Genomic DNA, 27,272 nt, shown 5'->3' with positions numbered 1-27,272 from the left:
AAGGTGTGGAGCTCTGCTGTTCCTCATGAATTAATGCAAAGTACTATTGTTTTTCTATTCAATTCAAGCCTATTTATTCTCTAAGATATTCATTCGCACACAAGAACATGATGAATGTGATGATTATGTGACGCTCATCATCAGTCTCACTTATGAATGCGTGCCTAACAAACACTTTCGTTCTACATGCAAACAAGCTTGAATGTGTATCTCTTAGCCTTTTGATCGTGAGATCAGACTCTTCGTGGTATAGGCTAGAACTATTGGCGGCCATTCTTGAGATCCAGAAAGTCTAAACCTTTTCTGTGGTATTCCGAGTAGGATCCGGGAAGAGATGGTTGTGACGAGCTTCAAACTCACAAGTGCTGGGCGTAGTGACAGACGCAAAAGGATTATTGAATCCTATTCCAATATGATCGAGAACTGATAGATGATTAGCCGTACGGTGACAGCGCATCTTGGACCATTTTCACTGAGAGGACGGGAAGTAGCCATTGACAACGGTGATGCCCTACATAAAGCTTGCCATAGAAAGGAGTATGAATGATTGGATGAAGACAGCAGGAAAGCAGTGGTTCAGGAGGAACAAAAGCATCTCTATACGCTTATCTGAAATTCTCACCAAGAAATTACATAAGTATCTCTATCCTATTTTAATTATATTTTAATTATCAATTCACCATAACCATTTGAATCCGCCTGACTGAGATTTACAAGGTGACCATAGCTTGCTTCAAGCCGACAATCTCCGTGGGATCGACCCTTACTCACGTAAGGTTTATTACTTGGACGACCCAGTGTACTTGCTGGTTAGTTGTGCGAGATTGTGAAGAAGAACTAAGATTAAGAACGTGCGTATTAAGTTTTTAGCGCCATTATCAAGGAATGAACGATCACGATTTCTGCACACCAAGAACTATCTGATATTAAACTCCTAATTATTATTTTGAATCTTTGTGACATCATTTAACTAAACTTTGAGAATGTTAAATTCCGGTTTAGAACAATATCTATAACAAAATTTTACTTTACAATTTAAAAATTTTTAAATCGATATATAGCCCTCCTCAATAGATGTTTTAGAGTTTGAAAAATATAGAAATTTATGTGTTTTTTAAGCAAAAATTTATATATTTTATAGTTAAAAATTATGTGCTTCTTTTTATTTTGTTTATATATTTATCTTGTGTTCATCCTTACAAATTTTTGTATTTAATTTCATAAATTTTTATGTTTTTATTTATAATTCTAGGCACAAATTTTTTTATAAAAAATATTTGAAAAAATACATAAATTTCTTAAGAAAAATACAGAATTTTGTGGTTAAAAATATATAAATTCCATATCTTTTTGACGTATTATTAAACTACTTATCAATTATCAATTGGAAATATTTTTAATAATAATAATAATAATAATAATAATAATATGATAATTGCACCAGTTATTAATAACCAATTTATATTTCTCTAAATAAATTTATTTTAAAAAAATATCTTTATTATAATTATATTACAATATTACAATTAGTATTTAATGAATAATGCATAATTATACTAATTTAAGAAAATATCTTTATTATAATTATATAAAATTAATATTTAATGCATAATCAAACTAATTATCACTCGAAAATATTTTTAATCATTTTAATTATATTAATTTTAATTATATTAATACAATTCTAATTCTTATTCATTATCCAATGATTTTATTAATGGCAAGTTGTTACCGTTGATAATAATAATAATAATAATAATAATAATAATAATAATAATAATAATAATAATAATAATAATAATAATATGGTATGATAATGAAATGAAGTTGGCCCCGATTACTCTATTCATGATAAAAAAAACAATGATTCTAATCATGATATGATATGATAAAATCATATAATTTTAACAAAACAAATATATGATGTATAACTAACGTAAATAATAAAAAATTACCTTAATAATAACTAATTTACATATTTATTAAAGCCTATATATAGAGTTTTTTTATGGTACATGAGCCTAAATCTGAAAGTCAACTCATTTTTTTTAAAATTTATTATTCTTCTTTGACTACTTCATAGAATGTATTATTCGTTTTTCATCGAAGTTGATCCTTTTAAAGTACAATTTATAATTTTGTATAGTATTTTTTATATACTCATTTTATTATATTATTCTTTTGATAATTTAATGATTGTTCTTACTCCAACTTATTCTTTTCGTCTAATGTTTCAATGCGATTGTCTTTTGCTGCAATCGTTTACAATGCATCACATCCATGAAATACCCCATCGAGTTGTATTCACTGATTCGGGTTCTAACTACATGGATGTAAGCGTCCAAAGAAGAGGCAGTAAACTCTATTTTACCGAAAGATGGTTGGATCTACTCACATATTATGACTAACCTAATAGAATGTGGGTAAAATTAGTTTTTTTGGGAGGAGCTTGATTTTTTATTGAGGAATTGTTTCTACAGAGATTTGTAGGCCAAGTTCAAGTTCCATCCCCTCCATGCTTTCTACGTCTGCCCGGAGATCTTCGAAGTGGAGCATATAATGAGATTGAATTCCCTCAATTTAAGTTCAGTTTTGCTGAATTCATATCAAACTCGGATATACAATTTCAACGATTGGTAATATATTTAAATTTTCTTATTTTAAGTGTTTCGTTATTAAAATAATTTTATAACATATTGGATATATGTATCACCTTTTTTTCTCTTTTTGTATTTTAGATTTGTAATGCAATTCTTAATAAAAGTGTACTTAAAACAAAAAAGAAAAAATTAGAATATCACTATTTAAAGGAAAAAGAAAATATACGTGAAAGAAAATAAAACGAAAAATTAAAATTGCTCTATTAAAAAAATTATATACAGTTTGCGTATGAATGGGGCTGGGATTGGAGGCTATATATGGATATCAAACATAAAAGATTATTGCACGCATTGTGAAATACTATATATATTTAATATATGTGATTTAAATATTTTTATGTATAATTAATATATATGTATGTATAAATAAGGAAATATTTAGAATTATTTAACAAAATTAATATATACGTATATAAATAAAGAAATTACTATAATTTATGAAGATTACACATAATTTTTTTTCTTTCAAATGAATTTATTCTAACTATATTATAATTAGTTCATGAATAATGTATAATTATATTATTTTAAGAAAATATCTTTATTATAATTATATCAAATCAATATTCAATGCATTATTAAATTAATTATCAATCATCAATATTTTTATTAATTCTAATTATATTAATTGATATAGTTCTAATTCTCATTCGTGTGCAATAATTTTATTAGTAGATAGTTGTATCTACAATAATTAATTCTATCCACAATTTTATTAGTAGATAGTTGTATTCACAATAATTCATACTATAATTCTCACCCATCCTAATAACGATTCGTAAATTATATGGTTCTTTATCTTCTGCTTTAATTAGTGGATAATAATAATAATAATAATAATAATAATAATAATAATAATAATAATAATAATAATAATAATATAGGCACAAGATTAATTAGTTAACAAATTGAATTTTAATTATTATGTTTTATTTTCTACTCATATTTATATTCATTAGTTATTTTACTTTTTTATATTTACAGTAAATATTGAATGTAAAAAAGAAAAAAAATATTAATTGTTATGTATTTTATTTATTTAGATTTACAATTAAATTTGATATAATTATAACAAGTATCTATAATTAATAGTAACATGATACTATAACTTTAAGTTGTATAATATAATAAAAAAGAACGTAGCAATTTATATTTGCTTCCTATATAGCAATTATATTATATATATTTATATATCTCTTCTTTTAGCTCTTTCCTAAAAATATTGGCACATAATTAATGTAGATATATAATATAACACCCTACCATACAGAACTTTACACCTAGGATGTAAAACAGAGGTGGCGAGGCGCTACGACTACTAAAATAAAATACATACATATAATAGTAGAAAGAATATAATAAACTAGGAGTCTTGAAAAATGGGTCAAACAAACTCGTAAAATAAAAAGCACAATGCCCCAAAACGGAATAACTTGCGTGCGAAGAAACCTGAAGATTACAGACATGAATAAGCAAAAGAATAAAAGAAAGCCAAGAACACAGTGAAACTAGCTCCTGACTTAGCCTGCGAAGCCAAGGCTGACCGAAGAATATTTACATATATATACATAAGTATCCCAACATCCAAAATACAGAAATAAGTCCCTAACTCTCCTGTAACCTCTATGAGGAAAAAAATAATCAAGTTTCTTGGAGAGCAAGCTAGTACATACACACATACATATACAAACTAGAAATCCAAAATACACCGGGGACTGCTCCGCTTCAAGGAATCCAGACGCCTAGCGAGGAGCCTCTCGACCTGCATCTGAAAATAACAACACTGTATGGGATGAGAATCGAAGGTTCTCAGCATGGTAAAGGTGCCACGTGAATAATAAATAAGGTCCTAGGAATGAAAGAGGCAATCCTAGAACTCCGTCATTCAGTTATCAAACTTAGTTTCTAAACAAGCCATAAATACGGGTAGGTAACCTAAACATCCCTGAAATTACTCATTTTATAATCCTAACATAACTCCATATCGTCTCACCCTTCCTCCGTCCCTCCGTCATCCATAATTCAACAAAGACAAGCAACCAAACAAGTTCACGTACAAATAGTAAGCAGATAGTGTAAGTAGCAAGTATAACAGGTAGCAGGATGTATATATTCAGTTAGGCAATCCCAAGTAATGCATAGCAATGAAAACAAATAAATGCATATGATGTATGCCTGTCCTATGGCTGATGAGGCTCATCTGTCGGTTATCTAGTCAACCCGACAAGTCCGAAAACCTTAGACTGTCCCACGTCGTGCATCCCCATGAGTCTATGCATAGATTTCACATTCATTAATCATTCAAATCACTCAATAGGGAGCTATCCATACCTGGGAATTTATACGTGCCCGGTCACCCTTACGACGTAGAGTCAACAGAGTATCGAGTTTCAACCTGAAACACGTGGTGGCAAGCCACAGTTCTTACCCAGGGAAACTCGTGTCTCAGATATCATTATTCATAAGCCATTTCATTTTCATACTCAATATATAATCATTTATCAAGCCATGGCATAAAACTTCATTTAACATTCTCATCTTCTTCATATAATTCATTATTTTACCTCTTACTTCATCTCCAAGTTATCCTATTTTCCTAGCTCCGATTAGCTACTGGACTTAGTACTATACTTTAAGTCTAAAAGAGAGGAAAATGGAGGTTTAGAAGTGAAAATCTGGTTTAAAAGACCCAAAATCCAGTTTTGCAGTAACCAGAGGTCACGCGTGCGCGTGGGTCACGCGCACACGTGGAGAGAATAGCATCTCACGCGTACGCATGGTTACTCGCGCATGCGTCGTTAAAATGTCACGCCACACGTACGCGTGGATGTACGTTTTTGAAAAATTGGCAGAATGCCCAGAAAGCTGCATAACCAGCACTTTAACACCTGCATAACCAATTTTATACAACAAACTTCCGTCATCCATAACTTTCTCTACAAAATTCTGTTCTTCACAAAATTGATATCGTTCAAAAGCTTATAAAACTATCTTTCATTTGAAATCAACCCCATTTCCATCCAATATTAGAGGAGCATGTTATGGATTTCCAAAGTTCACCAAAATTCACTTTTTACCAAGTAACACCCAAACCTCATTTTCACCAAATTCATATTCCTTGCCCAAAAAAACCTATATATTCTTAACATATCAACTCCCATTTCATTAAATACTATCCACTAGTACATTAATATTCATACCAATACGTAAAACTCATACATTAACCATAAATCCACCCTTTCCAACCATAAGCTTCCATTTTATAATTCGTTAACAATCACTCATAAATCACCTTTAACTAGCTCAACAAGCCATAATCACCAAATTCAATTAACCTATATCAAAATCATCATCAACCTTTCATTAGCAATTCCAAGAACACATATCCAACAATGTCAACATCTCATGATCATAATTTTCAACACAAGCTCAAGCATTAATATAACCATCATCATCACAAAACCAACCATTTAATACATTAATTTGTCCAACATCATCACAAAGCTAGCCATTTAATACATTGTACCATTTCAACTTAACCTATGGTTCCCTAGCCTAAGTTTTCACAAAACCTTAACTGTTAAACATGCGAAACCTAAACCATACCTTGGCTGATCACTTTATTTAATCCAAGGTAGCCTCACAAGCTACAAAACAGCCCCTCAAGCTTAGAGTAACCAGCTACAAGCTTAGCTTCAATCATCACCAAGCCTCCAAATACTCACTTTTCAATTCTAATGCATGTATATAAACCTAAATCACACCTAATACACATATATGCTCTAAATTCAGCTTCTTCATAATAAAATCAAAATTTATTAGGGTTTAGGTTGTTCTTACCATACCCATACGCATAATAACTCATGCCTAATAAGCTCTAGAAGCTAAATTGAACCTAAAACACCAAATTGGGAAAGATTTCATCAAAAGGGTTCCATTTCACCATAAGAAAGGGGATAGAGATTCTGGAATGAATATGAAGCTTACCGGTGAAATTGATCCAACAGAAATGTAGAGCTCGACACGCTAGACGCGTGGCCGTAAACGGTGCGATGATCGGAGGTCGAACGGAGAAGTTACGGCGTTCGGAAATTGAAACAAGGGTTTCGTACCCTTCTCTTATTCTCCCTGCGTCTACACTACTTCTGTTGTGTTCTAAGGAAGAAAATGAGCTCTAGCTCATTTATATTCTAGGCCGGTTGGGCCCACGGCCCGATTTGGGTTCGGTTCAACCGGTTCGGCCCATCCTGTTCAATTTTGGGCCAAATTTTTCGAAATTGGTGTCAAAATTCTCGTTTCGAAGAGCTCTATCCTATTTTGTTATTAGTTTTATATTTTTAATTTTCCTAATTAAAATTCAGTTTATTGACTAATTATTTATCAATTTTAGCGGGGTTTACATCCTACCCACCTAATTAGGAATTTTGCCCTCAAAAATCAGATTCAGTTATCTGAAAAGAGGTGTGGGTAGTCCTTCGGTATATTCAGAGTTTCTTGAAGCTGACCCCATTACTCGAAACGTCCATCTCCTTTCATTTAAACTGGCTTAGGTTGTAAGACATGAATTTGTTTTAGAAGCGTGTTTCAGAAGTTACGAAATATGGAGTACGTCGAATAGGTTCGAAAGTTACGGCAGAAAACTATTTGGTACGCCATTAGCTATCAACACTTTTGAAAAATTGAAATGGGCTAACTTAGCGGGTTTTAACTTTCTTGTTTTTGATTGCTCATCCGATTCTAGTCGTTGAAGCAATTTTCAGAGATATGTGTCATTTTCCTTCCAACTTGGGAAGTCTTCTTCTTAGATCTGCCTAACTCTTTTGTCGGCTTTCTCATGAGAATCCTAACTCAAATTTACGTTACTTTTTCTCCGTTGTCTTGGCTATCAAATTCAGGAACTAAGATGTTTGACGTTCCAGTTTTCGATTAATTCAAAGGTGTTTAGCATACTTGTGAAGTCTCACCTTCTCCCTGATGTATTCTCTCGTTGATATCCCTACTAAGTAGTTTACTCCGATAGGCGAAACGGACTTGGTCACTTGGCTCACGATTCCCTAACAGTATCACCTTTTGTCCTAGACCTCGTCAACCTACTATGAAATCGATGGCTGTTCTCTTTTACCTTTAATGTAGAACCTTCGATGGTTGTAGCATTTCGCACGGCTTCTGGTGGTCACACTTTTCTTTCTCATGTGTCGAACATGTAATCACGTAGATTGTCACTTCGTTCTTCACTTCTGGCTGCTCAAAATATCTTCTTGGATTCACGATACGTTTTATTAAGTTTAGGGCCAATTCGAAAATCCTCCGTTGTAAGCTTCGGACACTAGTTTCTCGTCTCAACTTCCGATTTCGACACTTAACTCTCTCTTGGTATCTGCTTGATTCAACAAGCTTCGATACTCTTAGTAGCTCCTTATCACTATTTTTGTGCTCCCTCAGTCTTTGACTCTACGATCTTTATTTCAGCATTGAACATATAAATCTCTTCTTAATTCCCTTTCGTTTACCAGACTTCGACGTCTTTGGCAGTTCCTTATTGTTTCGTTACACATCCCGTACTTCATCGATGCCACGTTGTAACCTAGCAATGGATCTAGATCGACACTTCCAACTTAAAACTTTAACTCATCTAACATTTCCTCTTTTGAAATTAATGTCCAAGAATCTCTTAGAAATTTCTTGCTTAGGACGTCTACCAAAACCTCACGGTTTTACATCAGCACGCATCTTAAGTCCTCCAATAATACATCGTACTCATTCCCTAAATGCTTCATTAGGCTTAAGCGATACAAGTATTGGTGGAAATATCAATCTTCTTTTCATGGCTCGAAGGCTTCCATCGTATCCTGGTATTTCATTCACACGGTGCACCTCCTTGCATTTATTTAGTCACAAGCGATACGATCAGTGAAGGTTAAGGCTCTAAATTCCCTAGTAATGTCGCTGGTTCATTTTTATGTTCAATAGTCTTGCTCTAAAGGATTGACTCTCTAATAGTTGCATCTAAGAATTATGCGCGACGTAAAATTCAATACGAGTTGATTTTCTCCAAGAAATATGTTCAAAGGGACGAACGAGTGACACGAACGGTGTTCACGAGAATTCAAAAAGAAAGTCTGGCATACAGTTAACTAGAGTTGTACGGAACCAATGGAGTGTACAAGGAGAGAAACCAAGTGGCATCTCAGGGGAGGAGTTCAAATCAAAGCTTAAATAGGATGAATAAAGTATGTCGAATTAAATAGGTTCTAGTTCGCTTTTAAAAGAACGCGAGTTTCCACAAGAGAGCAACTCCATGCACCGCAGGTCTCCGGGATTCAAAGATTATATGATTATATTAGGATGAGTCCAGGTTTATTCTAAAAAAAGGCAAGCTTTATATAAGTAAGGAACCAAATCAGGAGAACGATGAGTTGGGCTTTTACAGGAAAAGATTTAAGATGGAGTTTTCAATATAAGCTATAAGAGGAAGATTAGATTAAGTCGTGAAGATTAGTGGGCGTGCTCTCGCAAGGAACACTTAGATTCTCTCTTCCTGTACTTCCTTCAACTCGGTCCTGAGTTTTACCGATTATAATGATGTCTTCCCTTGTGGTGAAATCAACACTGATCCGGCTTTCAACACTAAGTCTATCGCAAACTCACGTTCTTTCTAAAGTGGAAATTCTGGTACATCTTCAAGAATGGTCTCAAAACTCTCTCGTATAGAAATTTGGTCTCACCTTTACTTGTCTCTTAATCAATTAGCAACTTAAAGGTTAAATCCGCTCTATTCCTCTTCCTCGAAGTCTTAACATCACTGGATTCCAAACGGTAACTCCGCATAGCTCTCGACAGTTCCAATTTCTTAGCTGTAATCCACCCTACTTCCATTACATCATTCTGATTCTTATCCTTCAAGAACCTAGCCACTCCTCTAAGTTAGCTAAGTATCACTCCGTCTCAACAACTAATAGTTTTCAACTAATCATCGACTTAGACCTCATGATTACTGAAACTTGTCATGCATCACGAATGAATATTACATATCAATGGTACGCAAGGAAGTTAAAAATTCAACTGCTGGTTTATAATTACCTCGGATCTGAAAATCGGATTCAGTTGCATCTTAGTGTTTCTTTTGTGGATAGTCTCGAACTGTATGCCCCAGCTCCCCGCACTTGTATCATACACCTAGCCCGACTCTATGCGGCTCATCTGGATCAGTCTCTCCATGGCCTTCCTATAGCATCGCCCTTTTCATGAAGTAACTTTCTGCGAATTGACTTTTCTTAACCAATTCAGTGAAATCCGTTAACCTTTGCAGATACACGTAGCCGAAGATGTCTCTCCTAAGTCCTTTCTCATACTGAGCACACTTCCACACCTCATAGTCGGCTGGATTTCCTTGACAAACTTTTGAGAGACGACACAAGTTGTCGAATTCACGGGTATAATCAGCAACAGACATATTCTCTTGCTTCAGCTGCATTAACTCCAACTCCTTTGCAATGTGAAGTGCATGTAAGAAATATTTCCCATAAAATTCTATCTTGAATCTATTCCAAGGGATATCTATTAACTCCATCTGCAAGGTATGATATAACTCATGCCACCATTCCTGAGCATCTCCCTCCAACATGTAAGTCACTATTTCCACTGACTGTGCTTCCGGTATGCGCTGAGTGTATAAAAATCTTTCCACGTCTCGAAACCACCGATTAGCCTCTAACGCATTAGCATTTCCATTAAACTGAGGTGGACCATTCTTGAAGAAATCAGTAAGGGTCATAGACCTATAGTATTGACCTATATTGCTCGTACCAACACCCGAGCTTCCATCTCAGGGTCCTCGCATCGGTTCGGTCCTAGGATTTTCCCTCCAGCTACCTCGCTCGGATCTGCGAGTCGATATTTGGTCCCTGTTCACACCAAATAATTCATATTAAGGTGATCAGTCTCAATATCTCAAGTTTAGTGCTTAAGAGTCCCAGATGCATTCTCACGAACATGTATGCTACTTATATCAGTTAGATATCCTAATAGCACATAGACACATACACAGAGAAAACACAAAAGCATATTCAGTCCGGCCTCAGGCTCTATAAGAATGAAATGCTCTGATACAATAATGGAACACCCTACCACACAGAGCTTTACACCTAGGATGTAAAACAGAGGTGTCGAGGTGCTACGACTGCTAAAATAAAATACATACATATAATAGTAGAAAGAATATATAAACTAGGAGCCTTGAAAAATGGGTAAAATAAAACTCGTAAAATAAAAAGCGCAATGCTCCGGAATGGAATAACTTGTGTGCGAAGAAACCTAAAGATTACAGACATGAATAAGCAAAAGAATAAAAGAAAGCCATAAACACAGTGAAACTAGCTCCTGACTCAGCCTGTAAAGCCAAGGCTGGCCGGAGAATATATATACACATAAGTATCCCAGCACGTAAAATATAGAAACAAGTCCCTAACTCTCCTGTAACCTCTACGAGGAACAAAATAATCAAGTTTCTTGGAGAGAAAGCTAGTACATACACACATACATATACAAACTAGAAACCCAAAATACACCGGGGACTGCTCCGCTTTAATGAATCCAGACACCTAGCGAGGAGCCTCTTGACCTGCATCTGAAAATAACAACACAGTATGGGATGAGAACCGAAGGTTCTCAGCATAGTAAAGGTGCCACGCATATAATAAATAAGGTCCTGAGAATGCCAGAGGCAATCCTAGAACTCCGTCATTCAGTTATCAAACTTAGTTTCTAAACAAAAGCCATAAATAGGGGTAGGTAACCTAAACATCCCTGAACTTACTCATTTTCTAATCCTAACATAACTCCAAATCATCTCACCCTTCCTCCGTCCCTCCGTCATCCATAATTTAACAGAGACAAGAAACCAAACAAGTTCACGCACAAATAGTAAGCAGATAGTGCAAGTAGCAAGTATAACAGGTAGCAGGATGCATATATTCAGTTAGGCAATCCCAAGTAATGCATAGCAATCTAAACAAACAAATGCATATGATGTATGCCTGTCCTATAGCTGATGAGGCTCATTTGTCGGTTATCTAGCCAACCTGACAAGTCCGAAAACCTTAGACTGTCCCCCGTCGCGCATCCCCATTACTCTATGCATAGATTTCACATTCATTCATCATTCAAATCACTCAATAGGGGCTATCCATACCAGGCAATTTATACATGCACGGTCACCCTTATGACGTAGGGTCAACAGAGTATCGAGTTTAAACCTAGAACACGTGGTGGCAAGCCACGGTTCTTACCCAGGGAAACTCTTATCTCAGATATCATTATTCATAAGCCATTTCATTTTCATACTCAATATATAATCATTTATCAAGCCATGGCATAAAACTTCATTTAACATTCTCATCATCTTCATATAACTCATTATTTTATCTCTTACTTCATCTCCAAGTTATCCTATTTTCCTAGCTCCAATTAGCTACTAGACTTAGTACTATACACTAAGTCTAAAAGAGAGGAAATTGGAGTTTTATAAGTGAAAATCTGGTTTAAAACACCCAAAATCTAGGTCTGCAGCAACCAGCAGTCACGCGTGCGCGTGGGTCACGCGCACGCGTGGAGAGAATAGCATGTCACGCGTACGCGTGAGTCATGCGCGCGTGATCATGCGCATTGGCCTCTCACGTGCACGTATGGCTACTCGCGCATGCGTCGTTAAAATGCCACGCCACGCGTACGCGTGGTCCACACGTAGGCGTGGATGTATGTTTTTCAAAAATTGGCAGAATGCCCAGAAAACTGCACAACCAGCACTTTAGCACCTGCATAACCAGTTTTATACACCAAACTTCCGTCGTCCATAACTTTCTCTACAAAATTCTGTTTTTCACAAAATTGATATCGTTCAAAAGCTTATAAAACCATCTTTCATTTGAAACGAACCCCATTTCCATCCAATATTAGAGGAGCAAGTTATGGACTTCCAAAGTTTACCAAAATTTACTTTTTACCAAATAACACCCAAACCTCATTTTCACCAAATTCATATTCTTTGCCCATAAAACCTACATATTCTTAACATATCAACTCCCATTTTATCAATACTATCCACTAGTACATTAATATCCATACCAATACGTAAAACTCATACATTAACCATAAATCCACCCTTTCCAACCATAAGCTTCCATTTTATAATTCATTAACAATCACTTATAAATCACCTTTAACTAGCTCAACAAGCCATAATCACCAAATTTAATTAACCTATAAAAAAATCATCATCAACCTTTCATTAGCAATTCCAAGAACACATATCCAACAATGTCAACATCTCATGCTCATAATTTTCAACACAAGCTCAAGCATTAATATAACCATCATCATCACAAAACCAACCATTTAATACATTAATTTGTCCAACATCATCACAAAGCTAACCATTTAATACATTGTACCATTTCAACTTAACCTATGGTTCCCTAGCCTAAGTTTTTACAAAACCTTAAATGTTAAACGCGTGAAACCTAAACCATATCTTGGCCGATCACTTTATTTAATCTAAGGCAGCCTCACAAGCTACAAAACAACCCCTCAAGCTTAGAGTAACCAGCCACAAGCTTAGCTTCAATCATCACCAAGCCTGCAAATACTCACTTTTCAATTCTAATGAATGTATATAAACCTAATTCACACCTAATACACATATATGCTCCAAATTCAGCTTCTTCATAATAAAATCAAAATTGATTAGGGTTTAGGTTGTTCTTACCGTACCCATACGCATAATAACTCAAGCCCAATAAGCTCTAGAAGCTAAATCAAACCTAAAACACCAAATTGGGCAAGATTTTATCACAAGGGTTCCATTTCACCATAAGAAAGGGGATAGAGATTCTGGAATGAATATGAAGCTTACCAGTGAAATTGATCCAACAGAAATGTAGAGCTCAACGCGCTGGACGCTTGGCCTCGAACGGTGCGGCAATCAGAGGTCGAACGGAGAAGTTACGGCTTTCGGAAATTGAAACAAGGGTTTCGTACCCTTCTCTTCTTCTCCATGCGTCTACGCTACTTCTGTTGTATTCTAGGGAAGAAAATGAGCTCTAGCTCATTTATATGCTAGGCCAATTGGGCCCACGGCCCGATTTGGGTCCGGTTTAACCGGTTCGGCCTATTCGATCCAATTTTGGGCCAAATTTTTCGAAATTGGTGTCAAAATTCTCATTTCGAAGAACTCTATCTTATTTTGTTGTTAGTTTTGTATTTTTAATTTTCCTAATTAAAATTCAGTTTATTGACTAATTATTTACCGATTTTAGCGGAGTTTACATATAACATATATACTAAGCAATTATCTCCATTGAATTAATCATAAAGGTTAATAAAAGATAATAACATAATTTTTACTTAATTGTAGAAAGTATCTCCATTAAAAATTAAAATTGCTCTATTAAAAAAATTGTATACAGTTTGCGTATGAATAGGGCTAGGATTGGAGACTATATATCGATAGCAAACATAAAAGCTTATTGCACGCATTGTGGAATAAATTTATAAATAAATAAATAAATATAAAAGAAAATAATTATAACAAAAAAATATGTAATATATGTGATTTAAATATTTTAATGTATAATTAATATTTATGTATGTATAAATAAAGAAATATTCAGAATTATTTAAAAAAATTAATACATACGTATACATAAATAAAGAAATTACTGTAATCTATGAAGATTACACATGAATTTTTTTTCTAAATGAATTTATTTTAATTATATTACAATTACACTACGCCAGAAGCGGCAAATGGCGGCGGCCATATACCAGCGGTCTTCAGAAATGCCGCTAAAATACTAGATTGTGGCAGTCTTAATGACAGTTTGAGATGGGGCTGCTAAATCAAACAATTTAGCTGTGGTTTAAAGGCAAAACACCACACACAAAATCTCCAATTGGAATTAAAAAAGAAACCTCTCCCTCAGTGATTCAAGAAAAACACAAAACCTCCACGTTCAGCGGTCTCTGTCCCTATCCCTATCCCTATCCCTATCCCTATCCCTGTCCCTTTCACAGTCGTCATCGCGGTCGCGGCAGTCATAGTCAGCGGAGGGTTTGGAATTGGCAACGGAATTGGAAAAAGGTCGATTACGAGAAAGGAGCTACTCTTGGCGGCACTTCCGGTTGGCGATTTTCCTCCTGACAACGCTGGAGTGCCAATTTCTTGCCCTGGGCTTTGGTAAGGAAGACAGGCTTGGATGCTGCAGCAGAGTTGGTGGCTAGCCGCTACATCCTTCCTCGTCACGGATCTGCTCAAGCTCCTGCAGAGCTCCTGCGCACGAAAGAAAGGTGGAGTGGCACGTTCGTTGTTCGTCCCTCCGCTGTAAACGTCCCGATGTCATCGTCCTCAACCTTCCCCCTTGCTCTGTTGTGCGCCACTCGAACGCACCCTCTCCCTACTTCCTCGTTTGCTTTTTTTTCATTTTTCTATTGTTCCAATTTTATCTTTTGTCTTCGTACGTTTGTTTCAATTTAATCATTTTGCTTCTTGATCGAATATCTTTGCATCAATTTAGTTTGCTCGTTCCCAATTTGTTTGCTATTTTGGTTTGAACCCTAGTCTGATGAAATTTTGCCCCAATTTAGTGACTGATAATATTCTCTACCTTTCTTGATCTCTGTCTTTCTGCATAATTTCTTTAGCTCGAGTCTCATGAAAAATGATGTTACTATGCAATCTGATCTTGGTATCTATTTTTACCTTTTCTAAATTGACATTGATAATAGATTCTTATTATTGAATCCATATCTTAGCTATCAATATGATAGTTTTTATATTGGTTTGCGATTTAATCACTAAAATAAAACTGTTTATTTTCATAATGTAATTGAAATAGGAAAAACTTAGAGATGGTCATATAAAGAGGAGAACTGTGTGTTAACTCTCCTGCACTTATTGGCACCAGAAATAATGTTAATAGTCCATATTGAAAAAGAATGGATTGAGGCAGCCATAGATCATCTTCAAAACTGCATGTGTCTAAGGTTTCTCATGGTATTTATTGCCTGATGTTCATATCAATTTTGGTTTGCTTGGTTGATCTTTGCACCCTATAGGAATTGATTGTGTATGGTTCATTCTTTACTGTTTCATTTCTTATTTGTCCCTTATACTATTTCTATTTCTTCAAACACTGGTCATGGATTATTTTCTTTGTTTAGGCCCAGGCTCTCCTCAATCAATTTAGAAGTCAGAGACATAATGCGGGGAGGGGCTGATTTTGAATCCCCAAGCTATTGTACCATCCAATGGTTTTGAATTAACTTTTTATAGTATTTCCCTAATGTATGTATTATTACATGGTGCAAATAATATGTGTAAAGGTGTTTTGCATTATTGTTTCACTTGCTTGTAAAGGGGAGAAATGTTATTTATGGGGGGGGCACAATTTGATTGTTTCCTCTAATGGAAAACCTTTTTTTGTGTTGTGAAAAAAATTTATATATGTAAGTCTAGCTTTTGTTTTTAATAAAGAGAATGTCTGGTTTCTGTTGCTGGCATGGGCAAGAGATGGCTGTGGACAAATAATTTTGTTTTATTTAGAGTTTAACTGCCCATAATGTATGGTATCAACTATCAATATCAAAATTTTTAATAAACAACAGTATAATTATATTTTCACTTAATAGTAGTGATCAATGTACTAAATATTTTATTCCATAATGATAGGCGATAACATTTTATATATTGAACTACACAAGAACCCACTAAAATGGAAATTCTTGTGTTTCTCTTTACATAAACAAAAAGAAACACATGAAAAGATCCACCATATAATTCACACTTTTCCAAATCACTAGTGTTCACTTAATCATGTACTTCCTCCATTCCAGAATGCTAGACTTTCAAGGTTATGTGAAGGGATAAGAAAATCATCAAGTATTCTAAACTTTCTTCAAGAATTGATTTAAGAAACTAAAAATGGTATAAAAATGATATTTTGTATTGAAGTTCTAGAGTGATAGTCAATTCAGAATATCTTAAGTTTAATATTATGGAGTAGAGTTAGTATTTAACTATTTATTAGCCTCATATACAGTTAGTTGGATTAGATTAGAGCAGCACTTTGGTAATTAGTCTGTTAGCAGTTAGGAACTAACCATTATCTAATTATTTAAGTTCTGATAATCCATACTCATGTTCAGTAACACCATCTTTTATGAATGCATTCTTCGCACCTGCATCTTCATTTCTTAGATGCCCTTCTCTTTGATGATATTAGAGCTCCCTATATAATGGGGATCTACTGTACCACTTTAATTTTATACATTCAAGGAAGAGAATCATTGAGCACATTCTTCAACATTCTCCTAAATTTATTCTAATTTCTAATCAAGATAAATATTTAAAGACATTAATATCTTGAGAGCATTTAAAAAGAAAAATAGTTAAATAATTTTCTTGTTCAGAAATTTAGAGGATGATTAGGAAGAGGTTACAGGAGATACATGATTGTTGATTGTTGTTTTAATAAAATGAAATACTACCAAACAAAAAGTGGTACTTATTTTCTAATTTTTATCATGTAGAATTCTGTTTACTATATAAGGTATATTTTTTTAAATAAAAATATAGTGTCAAAAGAATTTTAAATACTGCATTGCAAGCTTATAGAAATTAATATTCACTTGTAAAAAGAAAAATTGTTTTAAGAATGAGCCCAGCATGAGATTACTGCTGTTTTTTCTGATATTTGCCAAAATTTTATGTTATTTTCATTTCTTTAACTTCCTGTTAAATGTTATGGCTTAGAGTTTAGGTGAGGCCCGAAAAATTGATGAATCATTTCAGCTGCTTGAATCAGTGGAAAATGGTAATGCCTTGGGAAGTCCAAAGTTGTCAACTCCATTGATTTTGGGTTTGCTAAATTCCTTAATTCAAGCAGGTGAGTCAGACTAATTGATCTTATATTTAACATAGTTAAACTGATTTTCACAACTTATGATAAGTTTAGCATTAGGTCAGGACATCTTGTCAGTGGTATTAATTTAATTCTATTTAGGTTTAGTACCTGCTGGAATTGTTTATTAAGTAACTACATATCAATTTCTGTAGTTTGCCATTGCATTTTATGTTTTATTTAGTTTGGGGAAATTTCTATCTTTAAGATATATACATTTGTCTTATTATATAACTTACTAATGAAGGTTTTGCTCTGATCCATGATCTTGTAAGACTGAAAGTTTCATTGTGATAATTGTTTAGCAGTTACAGGGATTGCAAATGTTAGTCATAACAGAACAAAAATATTTACAACACTATCTTAAATTTTTCTATTGGTTTGAGATGGTTCTCTAGCAGCAATTTTCTCAGTTTCTCTATGTAAAATACAGGGTTTTGGAGAAGCAAAGTATCTGGCTTTAGAACTCCTTACACTGCAATAATTGATGCTTTACTAAATGTGACTCAGTTAAGGGTATGTTGTTATTTTACAAATTTCTTACTTTTCTTGTTTAATAGAGAAGATAATTTTAGAAAGACTTGAAAACATAAATTGATGTTATTTTGAATTAGTATTTGTGGGGAGTGATGATAAATAGTAACCAAATTCATATTTTTGAAATAATGATATGTGTTGGCTTGATTTTCTTCTACTGTAACTAAAACTTTTTATGTAATTAGTAGGTGACAATTGCTCTTGCAGTATATGCTAACTGGAGCTTTGAAGGAATCAAGGGAAGGGGATGGGATTGGGCTGGTGTAATCTATCTATTGTTTATTTAGTGTTTCTTTATGTTAATATCTCAAGTTTAATAAATATGATGTAAAGAAAATATGTTACAGTAAAGAGAAATGGTATAAACCATTTGAGTAGTTAATTAGCTTTTTCTTTAAAGCTTTTGTATAAACTTGCGGCGGTTTAAAACTGTCGCATTTTTTTAAAAAAAACCCACATAAATTTGCGGCGGTTCTGCAACCGCCGCAAAATCAATTATTTGATTTGCTGCGGTTGTGCCAGCGGTTAGTTAAAACCGCCGCAAAATCATATTACCACCCCCTAATAGACGACACTTAACGAACCGCCACTATTAGCTCATGAATAATGTATAATTATATTATTTTACGAAAATATCTTTATTATTGTAATGTCCCAAGCTTTTTTTTTTCTATTATTACTATCCTACCCTTTAATTTTATCAAAATTCCTACATTACCCTTATTCCTCCTACCCAACCCTAACGCTAAATTACTAAACAACTTCCACTCTTCCTCATCAACCACAGCCCCCTTCTTTTCAAAACTCACACCATACACAAATACACCCACGCAGAAAAAAAGAGAGAACGGTAGAAGGGGCTGCTGCCTCCACGCCTCGCCGCTGAAGTTCTGCTGCTACCAAGTCGCCATCGACGTCAACCCTAGAGAAAGAGGGAGTCTGCGAGTTGAAGGAAGCTGGAGGAGTGTCGCTGCCATTAGCGTTTTGCAGTGTCACCATCATGGTCGCCGAGAAGGAGGAGGACCCGCGAGGAAGAGGGACGCGGTTAGTCTCAACGTCATCAGATCCGTCTTTGCCGATGGAGACCCCATCGCCAAGCTGCTGCACCGCCGCTGCCACTGTTGGGTTTCCGGGAAGAGGAGCTCTAGCGGGAGAGAGAGAACGAGAGAGTTCGCAGAAAGAGAAACATCACCATTCACGAACAGAGGGGGGAGGAGGAACTCACTGGAGGAAGAGACTCGTCGCCATGCCTCTAGTCGCCAGGAACGGTAGTACCGTCGCCGGAAAACACGCCGGAGCTTCCAAACTCACCGGCAACACTACCTTGCCACTGTTCTGGTCTAGCTTCTTCCCTTAGTCTGTCCTGTTTTCACCTTATCTCTGCCACTAATTCATTTTTCTACCTTGTCCTTGTTTTGATTTATTTTTGTCTTTGTTCTGTTTTGGATCTTCCAGAATTTTATCTGCCTTTGTCTCTGTATTCGATTTGAAATGACTGCCTGGTGTTGTGGTCATTGTCGCTGTCGTGAGACGCACTCTGGGTTGGTCTCTTCGGTTCGTTAGGACCATGCTGTGAGTAGGCTTTGCATTTATAACCGTTAAGCTTTTGGTTTATGCTATTATGAGTTCTTAATTATATTTATAAAACTATTATTGAAGAACTTTGATTTGATTATAATACTTGATTTATTATAGCTGAATAATTCTTCTTATGAAATTCATATATTAGGAATTTTTACATGAGACTATATATATGTTTGATAAAACTTTATATTATTTTAGAATATTGATTTTATTTGAATATATGCTTTTGAAGTATTAAAGTATTTGTTGGCACTCACTTAGAAATTATGAAATATGTTTCTATGATTGAAAAAGTATGATGTGAAAATATTTCTGATAAGAAAGTATTATCTGATTGATTTGATTCGATACCTTATATATTTGAGAGATTAAAGATTTATTGCATTTGAAACTATATGTTTTGAATTGGTTTGGGAGGCTCGTATTAGAAAACCGTAGTTAACGGCGGTTATGACGTTTAGTAGGGGTGTTGCTAGCCTAACGTGTAGGCCACACGTTAGATTTGTTATTCTGTTAGGACACACAAGAGGAAAGGGCTACCCATAGAGGTGGAGCCACCCATGTGTGGACTTTTGATTTGATTTCTGTATGAGAACTCCCTTATTGATTCACTTATTATTGTTAACTATTATTTTCTAATTAAAGTTACTTTGATAATAATGTTTATATGGTCTCATGTCGATTATAAATGTACTGTCTAGTCACTGAGTTTTAAAACTCATCCTTTTTTTAAAAAAAAAATATTTTTCAGGAACAAATACTTGACTATGTGATACTTTTTACTCAAGAGTAACAATCTGCAGCGAGTACGTATTCTTTGTCGAGTTCCTAGATGTATATACTCCATATGTCACAGGCAGGATCTAACAATTTGTAATTATTTTATTTTTGTTGGAATATATATATAACTAATTATTTTAGAATTTGTAAAATATTTATAACTTTCTTATTCAACTTATAATTGAGTCGGTTTAGGCTTGCTAAGGAACTATTTTCCTGAGCGCCAGTCATGACTCATTTTGGGCCGTGACAAAGTAGTATCAGAGCTTAGGTTTAATCTGTGTAATATAGAGCAAGTGTCCTATGGTAGGATCACAATTGTATAAATAGAAGCGCGCCTATTTGTACAAATTGTGGCACTATCAAGGCCTATAGGAATGTCATCCTTCTCTTTTTGTCATTCTTGTCTTTTGGTTCTTGTCATCATGAGTCATCTGTCGATTCTTGACACCTCTTTTCTCTTCTTTGTACCCATCCTTGAGTTATTATTTGGTAGCTTTTCTTGAACTTGCTTTTGCAATGACTTTAGTTTCGGTTCCGGTTCACAATTCCTGCCTTGTAGCGAGTTCTAATCTTCCTCGCTTTTGTGAATATTTGCTTTAATATTCTTCATCTTCATGTTGTTTTCTATGGTTTCTGATTTCAATATTTCATCCATTATCTAGAAAATTCGATATGTTTTTGCTGTGAATTATTATCTTATTCCTCTCATAGAAACTTGGATTTGTGGATTGTGGATTCACTTAGCTGCTAATTGAGATGCTTTGTTTTGGATTTCGATAAAACAATTTTGTTATTCTTATGTTGATGATCTTTGAAGTTAACATAATTTTGAACCACTCGTGATTCTTTCTTTCGAATCAATAATTTAAAAAAAAAAACTGTTATTCGGTTGCTTAGGTAGAAGAACTACGTGACGAATATATGCATGGGGTGTTATTCTTGTTTGCTAGATTGGAATTATAATATTCTCTATTTAGGTGTGGCAAAATTTTTTTTTTATGATCTGTTAGTTGAATTGAAGATCTTTTCCGATCTGAAAGTTTAGTTGAATTTTTTTTTTGTTTGATAATCTGTTCTGCTATGGCTTTGTTTGTTGAACGTGGCTTTTCTTTCAAGGGCACTATTTCTTCTGGGAACCTTCAAGTTCTTCCCTTTTCAATCTTAGGGTTCCTTTGATTCTGAAATTTTGATTTCAATTTTTAACTCATTTTATTTCTGCTCAGTTACACACTTCATATTTCTCATGGTAAAATGACTCAAAATAGCACGCAAATTAGGGGGCATGAATTTTTTTGAATAGAAATTTCTATGTAGTAATCACTTTTTCAAAACCCATGATTTCTTTTTTTTTTTCTTTTCCTTTTTCGTTTTTCTACTAGTTGATGCTGCTTTGGATTAATACTCTTACCTTGTTGTGAAAAACAACTCAAACCAATTTAGTTTATTGTGTACTGAATATTGCATTGAATTCTGAAGAAGGGTCTTTCTTTCCTCCTTCATTTGTTTTTCAATCATGTTCTGAAATCTAAGATTCTTTGTTGTTTTTCAACACCCGAGTTGAGCATTGTTTTCAATACCTTTCAAAAGTTTTGAATATATACTTGTTGGTTTGTTCTCTCTTTTTGTGTATTTTATTTGTTTGATTTTTTTTTAATACTGTAACATTATTTATTGTACGGGAAAGTGCTTTGAATGTTCAAGCTTCCTTCCTTTATAGACCTTTGTTTTAAACTTTTAATCAATGCAAGTTTTATCCTTACACTTCTGCAATGCTTTGCTTGTTTGGATTTTCATTGAAGACCCTTTACTCACAAGTTCCTAATCCGTTTACTGATTTTCAGCTGTTTCTTAGTTCCAAATTTATGATCTGAAAAAGCATTTTTGCTTGAAGTTGCTTTACCTTGTGCAAGTTAACCATGTTATGGTTTAAACCTTGAATTGTTGCATATGTAGGGGGTTTAATTAAACAATTTTAATTTAAGAATGTCCACAAAATTTATTGAGTAAATTGCAAATAGCTTTAATTGTTGTGAGTGATTAATTGATGATATGAATGCTGAATTGTACTTGTGACGTGTGATTGGAATTAAAAATTAGTGATATGGATTGATTATGCGAATTGTGAATTGTTTGACCAATAATTGCTGTGATTGTTGAATCCTGATGGATTATATTAGTTGATTACTGTTGAACTGGTTATTGTAACGACTTAGTTGGTAAATTGATTGGAGTTAGGTTTAGAGGATAGTTGGAGAGTTGGATTTTGAAAAGTTGAACTAACTTGTTGGAAATCTGAATTTTGAATTCAACGGCAAATTTGGAAAGTGAACCAGTTACTCAATAGTGATTGAAATGATACGAGATTAAAAGCCAAGTAAGGTAGAATAAGTAAAATTGTTAAGATTCCATTTTGAAGGTTTTGTATAACTGGAATATTAGTTATGATTTTTCAAAGTTAAATCGTGAAACCTGGTTTTTTGCATTTTTTTTAATGAAGCTAGAAACTTTGAAAATCTATAACTAATTCTGTGATTATCGGAATTGTATAGGACCAAGTCTGGATTAAGCTTGGGAATATAGGGAGCTGGACTGGTGAATTTAAGACTTTTTCATTAAGTTTATGATTTATGGTGAATTTTTGAATTATGGATGTCAAACCTGATTTTTCTGCAGAATGCTTAACACAACAGTAGCTTGTTTTCTCTACTGGAAATTCTCCAGTTTGAATTTTGAAATGAAACCAATTTTAAATGAAATTTTAGTCTTATCACTTCAATTTCATAAAAAAGTCAGAATTTGTGGAGTTGTGGTTTTAAAGATATGGATTTTTGAAATAAGATATATTATGCAGTAAAAAAAATCAGGTTCTGTTTTCTAAGTCAGTAACTTTGAGACTTTATAATTTTTAATTCTGAAGTGATATTGAGATGCAATCAATTGGAGGTAAAAGTTGAGTTTGTTTAGTATATATGATTCAAATTTCAGGATTTTTCATGTTTTAATGAGTGAGTTATGGGACTTGGAAGAGAATATATTCATTGGCTTTTAGACAGAATTCTGCAGAAAACTACTCAACTTCCGAGTTACATAACTCCTTTATTAAAAATGATATTAACTCGGAACCAATTGGAAAGAAAACCTGGATGAGTGAAGTTGAACCATGTTAATTTTTAAGGTCATTGGATTTAATTTGGATTTTATAATGAATTTTGAATATCATAGGCTGCTGCTGTTTTCTGGTTTTTAAGGCACTGCAGACCAGTCATGGTTTTGCTTCTATTCCCAAAGTTAGAATAAGCAAAAAAGTATGATTTTTGGTTATTTAGAAAGCTTAATCCGAGACGGTCGTTTGGGCGTAAAGCTTGTGCAATTTCGAAATCATTTGGTATTTTAAAAACAAATTTGAGATTGGGCTGCCAATGTTGCTTTGGTGATTATGTTGGATATGGAATTTAAGAAATAGATTTTCTATACTATCATCAAATGTTTTTGAGAATATTTATTGTTATGGCAATTGCTGATAAAAGGTTGGTGAGATGTGGAAATAAAGGGAACCCAAAATTACGTTTAAAGATTTAGACAAAATAAAAAGTAGCAGTTATTATAACTAATGTTAGTTTAAGTTAATTGCAATCACGTCAAATTTTAGTTTTATTTCATTTATCTTATATGGGCTCTATGGGATCATATGAAAATATTTGAGTGTATTTTACAATGATAATAAGATAGATGTACATGTAAATGTTGGCTTAGAGGATAATGAGATGATTGCTTATATTCTTTCATCATGTTTTACATAATCTATCTATTAATGACATGGTTACTTAATATCCAAGGTCATGATAATAATCTAAAGGTACTTAGTCGAAGGTTTCTAAAGAAAGGGAAAAGAAGCATACTGATTTTGTGATAGTTACTGTTAAGTCGCCTATTCCAGAATGTGTTGTCGATTTTGTCTTTCTGCTTATACATATCCTTGCTTGGTTGTGTACTTAGGTATCCTTTAAGATTCTTGATGGAAAAACATTTGCCCCTGATCCCTATTACTCTAATTCATAAATTTTGCATCTTTTGTTTCAATTTAAATTTGTTGACGTGATAGTATTTATGCTTGAAGTGTTTGTCTCATATCTTTTCTTTGAGATTGTGAAATGATTCTCTCTTAGTTGCATCCATTGTTGATGGATATCTTACCTGATTGTGTTCTGAAACATTCTCTTAAATCTTTAAAAAAAAAAAAATTTGTCATTGACTTTGGTTACCTTCTTTTGTACACTGTATCAATTTTCGAGGGCGAAAATTTTTGTAAGAAGGGTAGAATGTAATGTCCCAAGCTTTTTTTTTTCTATTATTACTATCCTACCCTTTAATTTTATCAAAATTCCTACATTACCTTTATTCCTCTTACCCAACCCTAACCCTAAATTACTAAACAACTTCCACTCTTCCTCATCAACCACAGCCCCCTTCTTTTCAAAACTCACACCATACACAAATACACCCACGCAGAAAAAAAAGAGAGAACGGTAGAAGGGGCTGCTGCCTCCACGCCTCGCCGCCGAAGTTTTGCTGCTACCAAGTCGCCATCGACGTCAACCCTAGAGAAAGAGAGAGTCTGCGAGTTGAATGAAGCTGGAGGAATGTCGCTGCCATTAGCGTTTTGCGGTGCCGCCATCATGGTCGCCGAGAAGGAGGAGGACCCGCGAGGAAGAGGGACGCGGTCAGTCTCATCGTCATCAGATCCGTCTTTGCCGATGGAGACCCCATCGCCAAGCTGCTGCACCGCCGCTGCCACTGTTGGGTTTCCGGGAAGAGGAGCTCTAGCGGGAGAGAGAGAACGAGAGAGTTCGCAGAAAGAGAAACATCACCATTCACGAACAGAGGGGGGAGGAGGAACTCACCGGAGGAGGAGACTCGTCGCCATGCCTCTAGTCGCCAGGAACGGCAGTACCGTCGCCGAAAAACACGCCGGAGCTTCCAAACTCACCGGCAACACTACCTTGCCACTGTTCTGGTCTAGCTTCTTCCCTTAGTCTATCCTGTTTTCACCTTATCTCTGCCACTAATTCATTTTTCTACCTTGTCCTTGTTTTGATTTATTTTTGTCTTTGTTCTGTTTTGGATCTTCCAGAATTTTATCTGCCTTTGTCTCTATATTCGATTTGAAATGACTGCCTGGTGTTGTGGTCATTGTCGCTGTCGTGAGACGCACTCTGGGTTGGTCTCTTCGGTCCGTTAGGACCATGCTGTGAGTAGGCTTTACATTTATAACCGTTAAGCTTTTGGTTTATACTATTATGAGTTTTTAATTATATTTATAAAACTATTATTGAAGAACTTTGATTTGATTATAATACTTGATTTATTATAGCTGAATAATTCTTCTTATAAAATTCATATATTAGGAATTTTTACATGAGACTATATATATGTTTGATAAAACTTTATATTATTTTAGAATATTGGTTTTATTTGAATATATGCTTTTGAAGTATTAAAGTATTTGTTGGCACTCACTTAGAAATTATGAAATATGTTTCTATGATTGAAAAAGTATGATGTGAAAATATTTCTGATAAGAAAGTATTATCTGATTGATTTGATTCGATACCTTATATATTTGAGAGATTAAAGATTTATTGCATTTGAAACTATATGTTTTGAATTGGTTTGGGAGGCTCGTATTAGAAAACCGTAGTTAACGGCAGTTATGACGTTAACTTAGATGCATCTGACTCAGACTCCAGCTAGTAGGGGTGTTGCTAGCCTAACGTGTAGGCCACACGTTAGATCTGTTATTCTGTTAGGACACACAAGAGGAAAGGGCTACCCATAGAGGTGGAGCCGCCCATGTGTGGACTTTTGATTTGATTTCTGTATGAGAACTCCCTTATTGATTCACTTATTATTGTTAACTATTATTTTCTAATTAAAGTTACTTTGATAATAATGTTTATATGGTCTCATGTCGATTATAAATGTACTGTCTAGTCACTGAGTTGTAAAATTCATCCTTTTTTTTTTAAAAAATATTTTTCAGGAACAAATACTTGACTATGTGAGACTTTTTACTCAAGAGTAACAATCTGCAGCGAATACGTATTCTTTGTCGAGTTTCTAGATGTATATGCTCCATATGTCACAAGCAGGATCTAACAATTTGTAATTATTTTATTTTTGTTGAATATATATATAACTAATTATTTTAGAATTTGTAAAATATTTATAACTTTCTTATTCAACTTATAATTGAGTCGGTTTAGGCTTGTTAAGGGACTATTTTCCTGAGCGCCGGTCATGGCTCATTTTGGGCCGTGACAATTATAATTATATCAAATTAATATTCAATGCATTATTAAACTAATTATCAATAATCGATATGTTTATCCATTCTAATTATATTAATTGATATAGTTCTAATTCTCATTCATGTGCAATAATTTTATTAGTAGATAGTTGTATCCACAATAATTCATGTTATAATTCTCACTCATTCTAATAATGGTTCGTTAATTATATAGTTCTTTATCTTCTGCTTTAATTAGTGGATAATAATAATAATAATAACAATAATAATAATAATAATATTGTCTGGACACAAGATTAATTAGTTAACAAATTAAATTTTAATTATTATGTTTTATTTTTTACTTATATTTTTATTCATTAATTATTTTAATCTTTTACATCTATAGTAAATATTGAATATAAAAAAAATATTGATTGTTATCTATTTTATTTGTTTACAGTCATA

General features: G+C 34.0%; 2 protein-coding genes across 2 annotated transcripts; one reads left to right on the top strand and one right to left on the bottom strand.

Moving 5' to 3' along the window:
- Positions 1–9,885: 9,885 nt before the first annotated feature.
- On the bottom strand, positions 9,886–10,434 carry LOC107611047 (uncharacterized). The gene has a single exon (XM_016313013.1). It carries the CDS (start codon positions 10,432–10,434, stop codon positions 9,886–9,888), a length of 549 nt encoding a protein of 182 aa, XP_016168499.1.
- Positions 10,435–14,442: 4,008 nt separating this feature from the next.
- Positions 14,443–18,550, top strand: LOC107611875 (pentatricopeptide repeat-containing protein At5g10690-like). The gene is made up of 5 exons (XM_088497551.1): positions 14,443–14,866; positions 15,882–15,965; positions 17,467–17,599; positions 18,048–18,130; positions 18,340–18,550. The coding sequence occupies exons 2-5, from the start codon at positions 15,963–15,965 to the stop codon at positions 18,436–18,438; spliced, it is 318 nt and encodes a 105-aa protein (XP_088353677.1). The 5' UTR covers positions 14,443–14,866; positions 15,882–15,962; the 3' UTR covers positions 18,439–18,550.
- Positions 18,551–27,272: the final 8,722 nt, after the last annotated feature.

The sequence above is a fragment of the Arachis ipaensis genome, chromosome B8 (genome assembly GCF_059453495.1).
Source record: "Arachis ipaensis isolate K30076 ecotype BB chromosome B8, ASM5945349v1, whole genome shotgun sequence".
NCBI lineage: Eukaryota > Viridiplantae > Streptophyta > Magnoliopsida > Fabales > Fabaceae > Arachis > Arachis ipaensis.
Note: the sequence above shows the minus strand (reverse complement) of the source record. Positions and strands in the feature narration are given on the sequence as shown.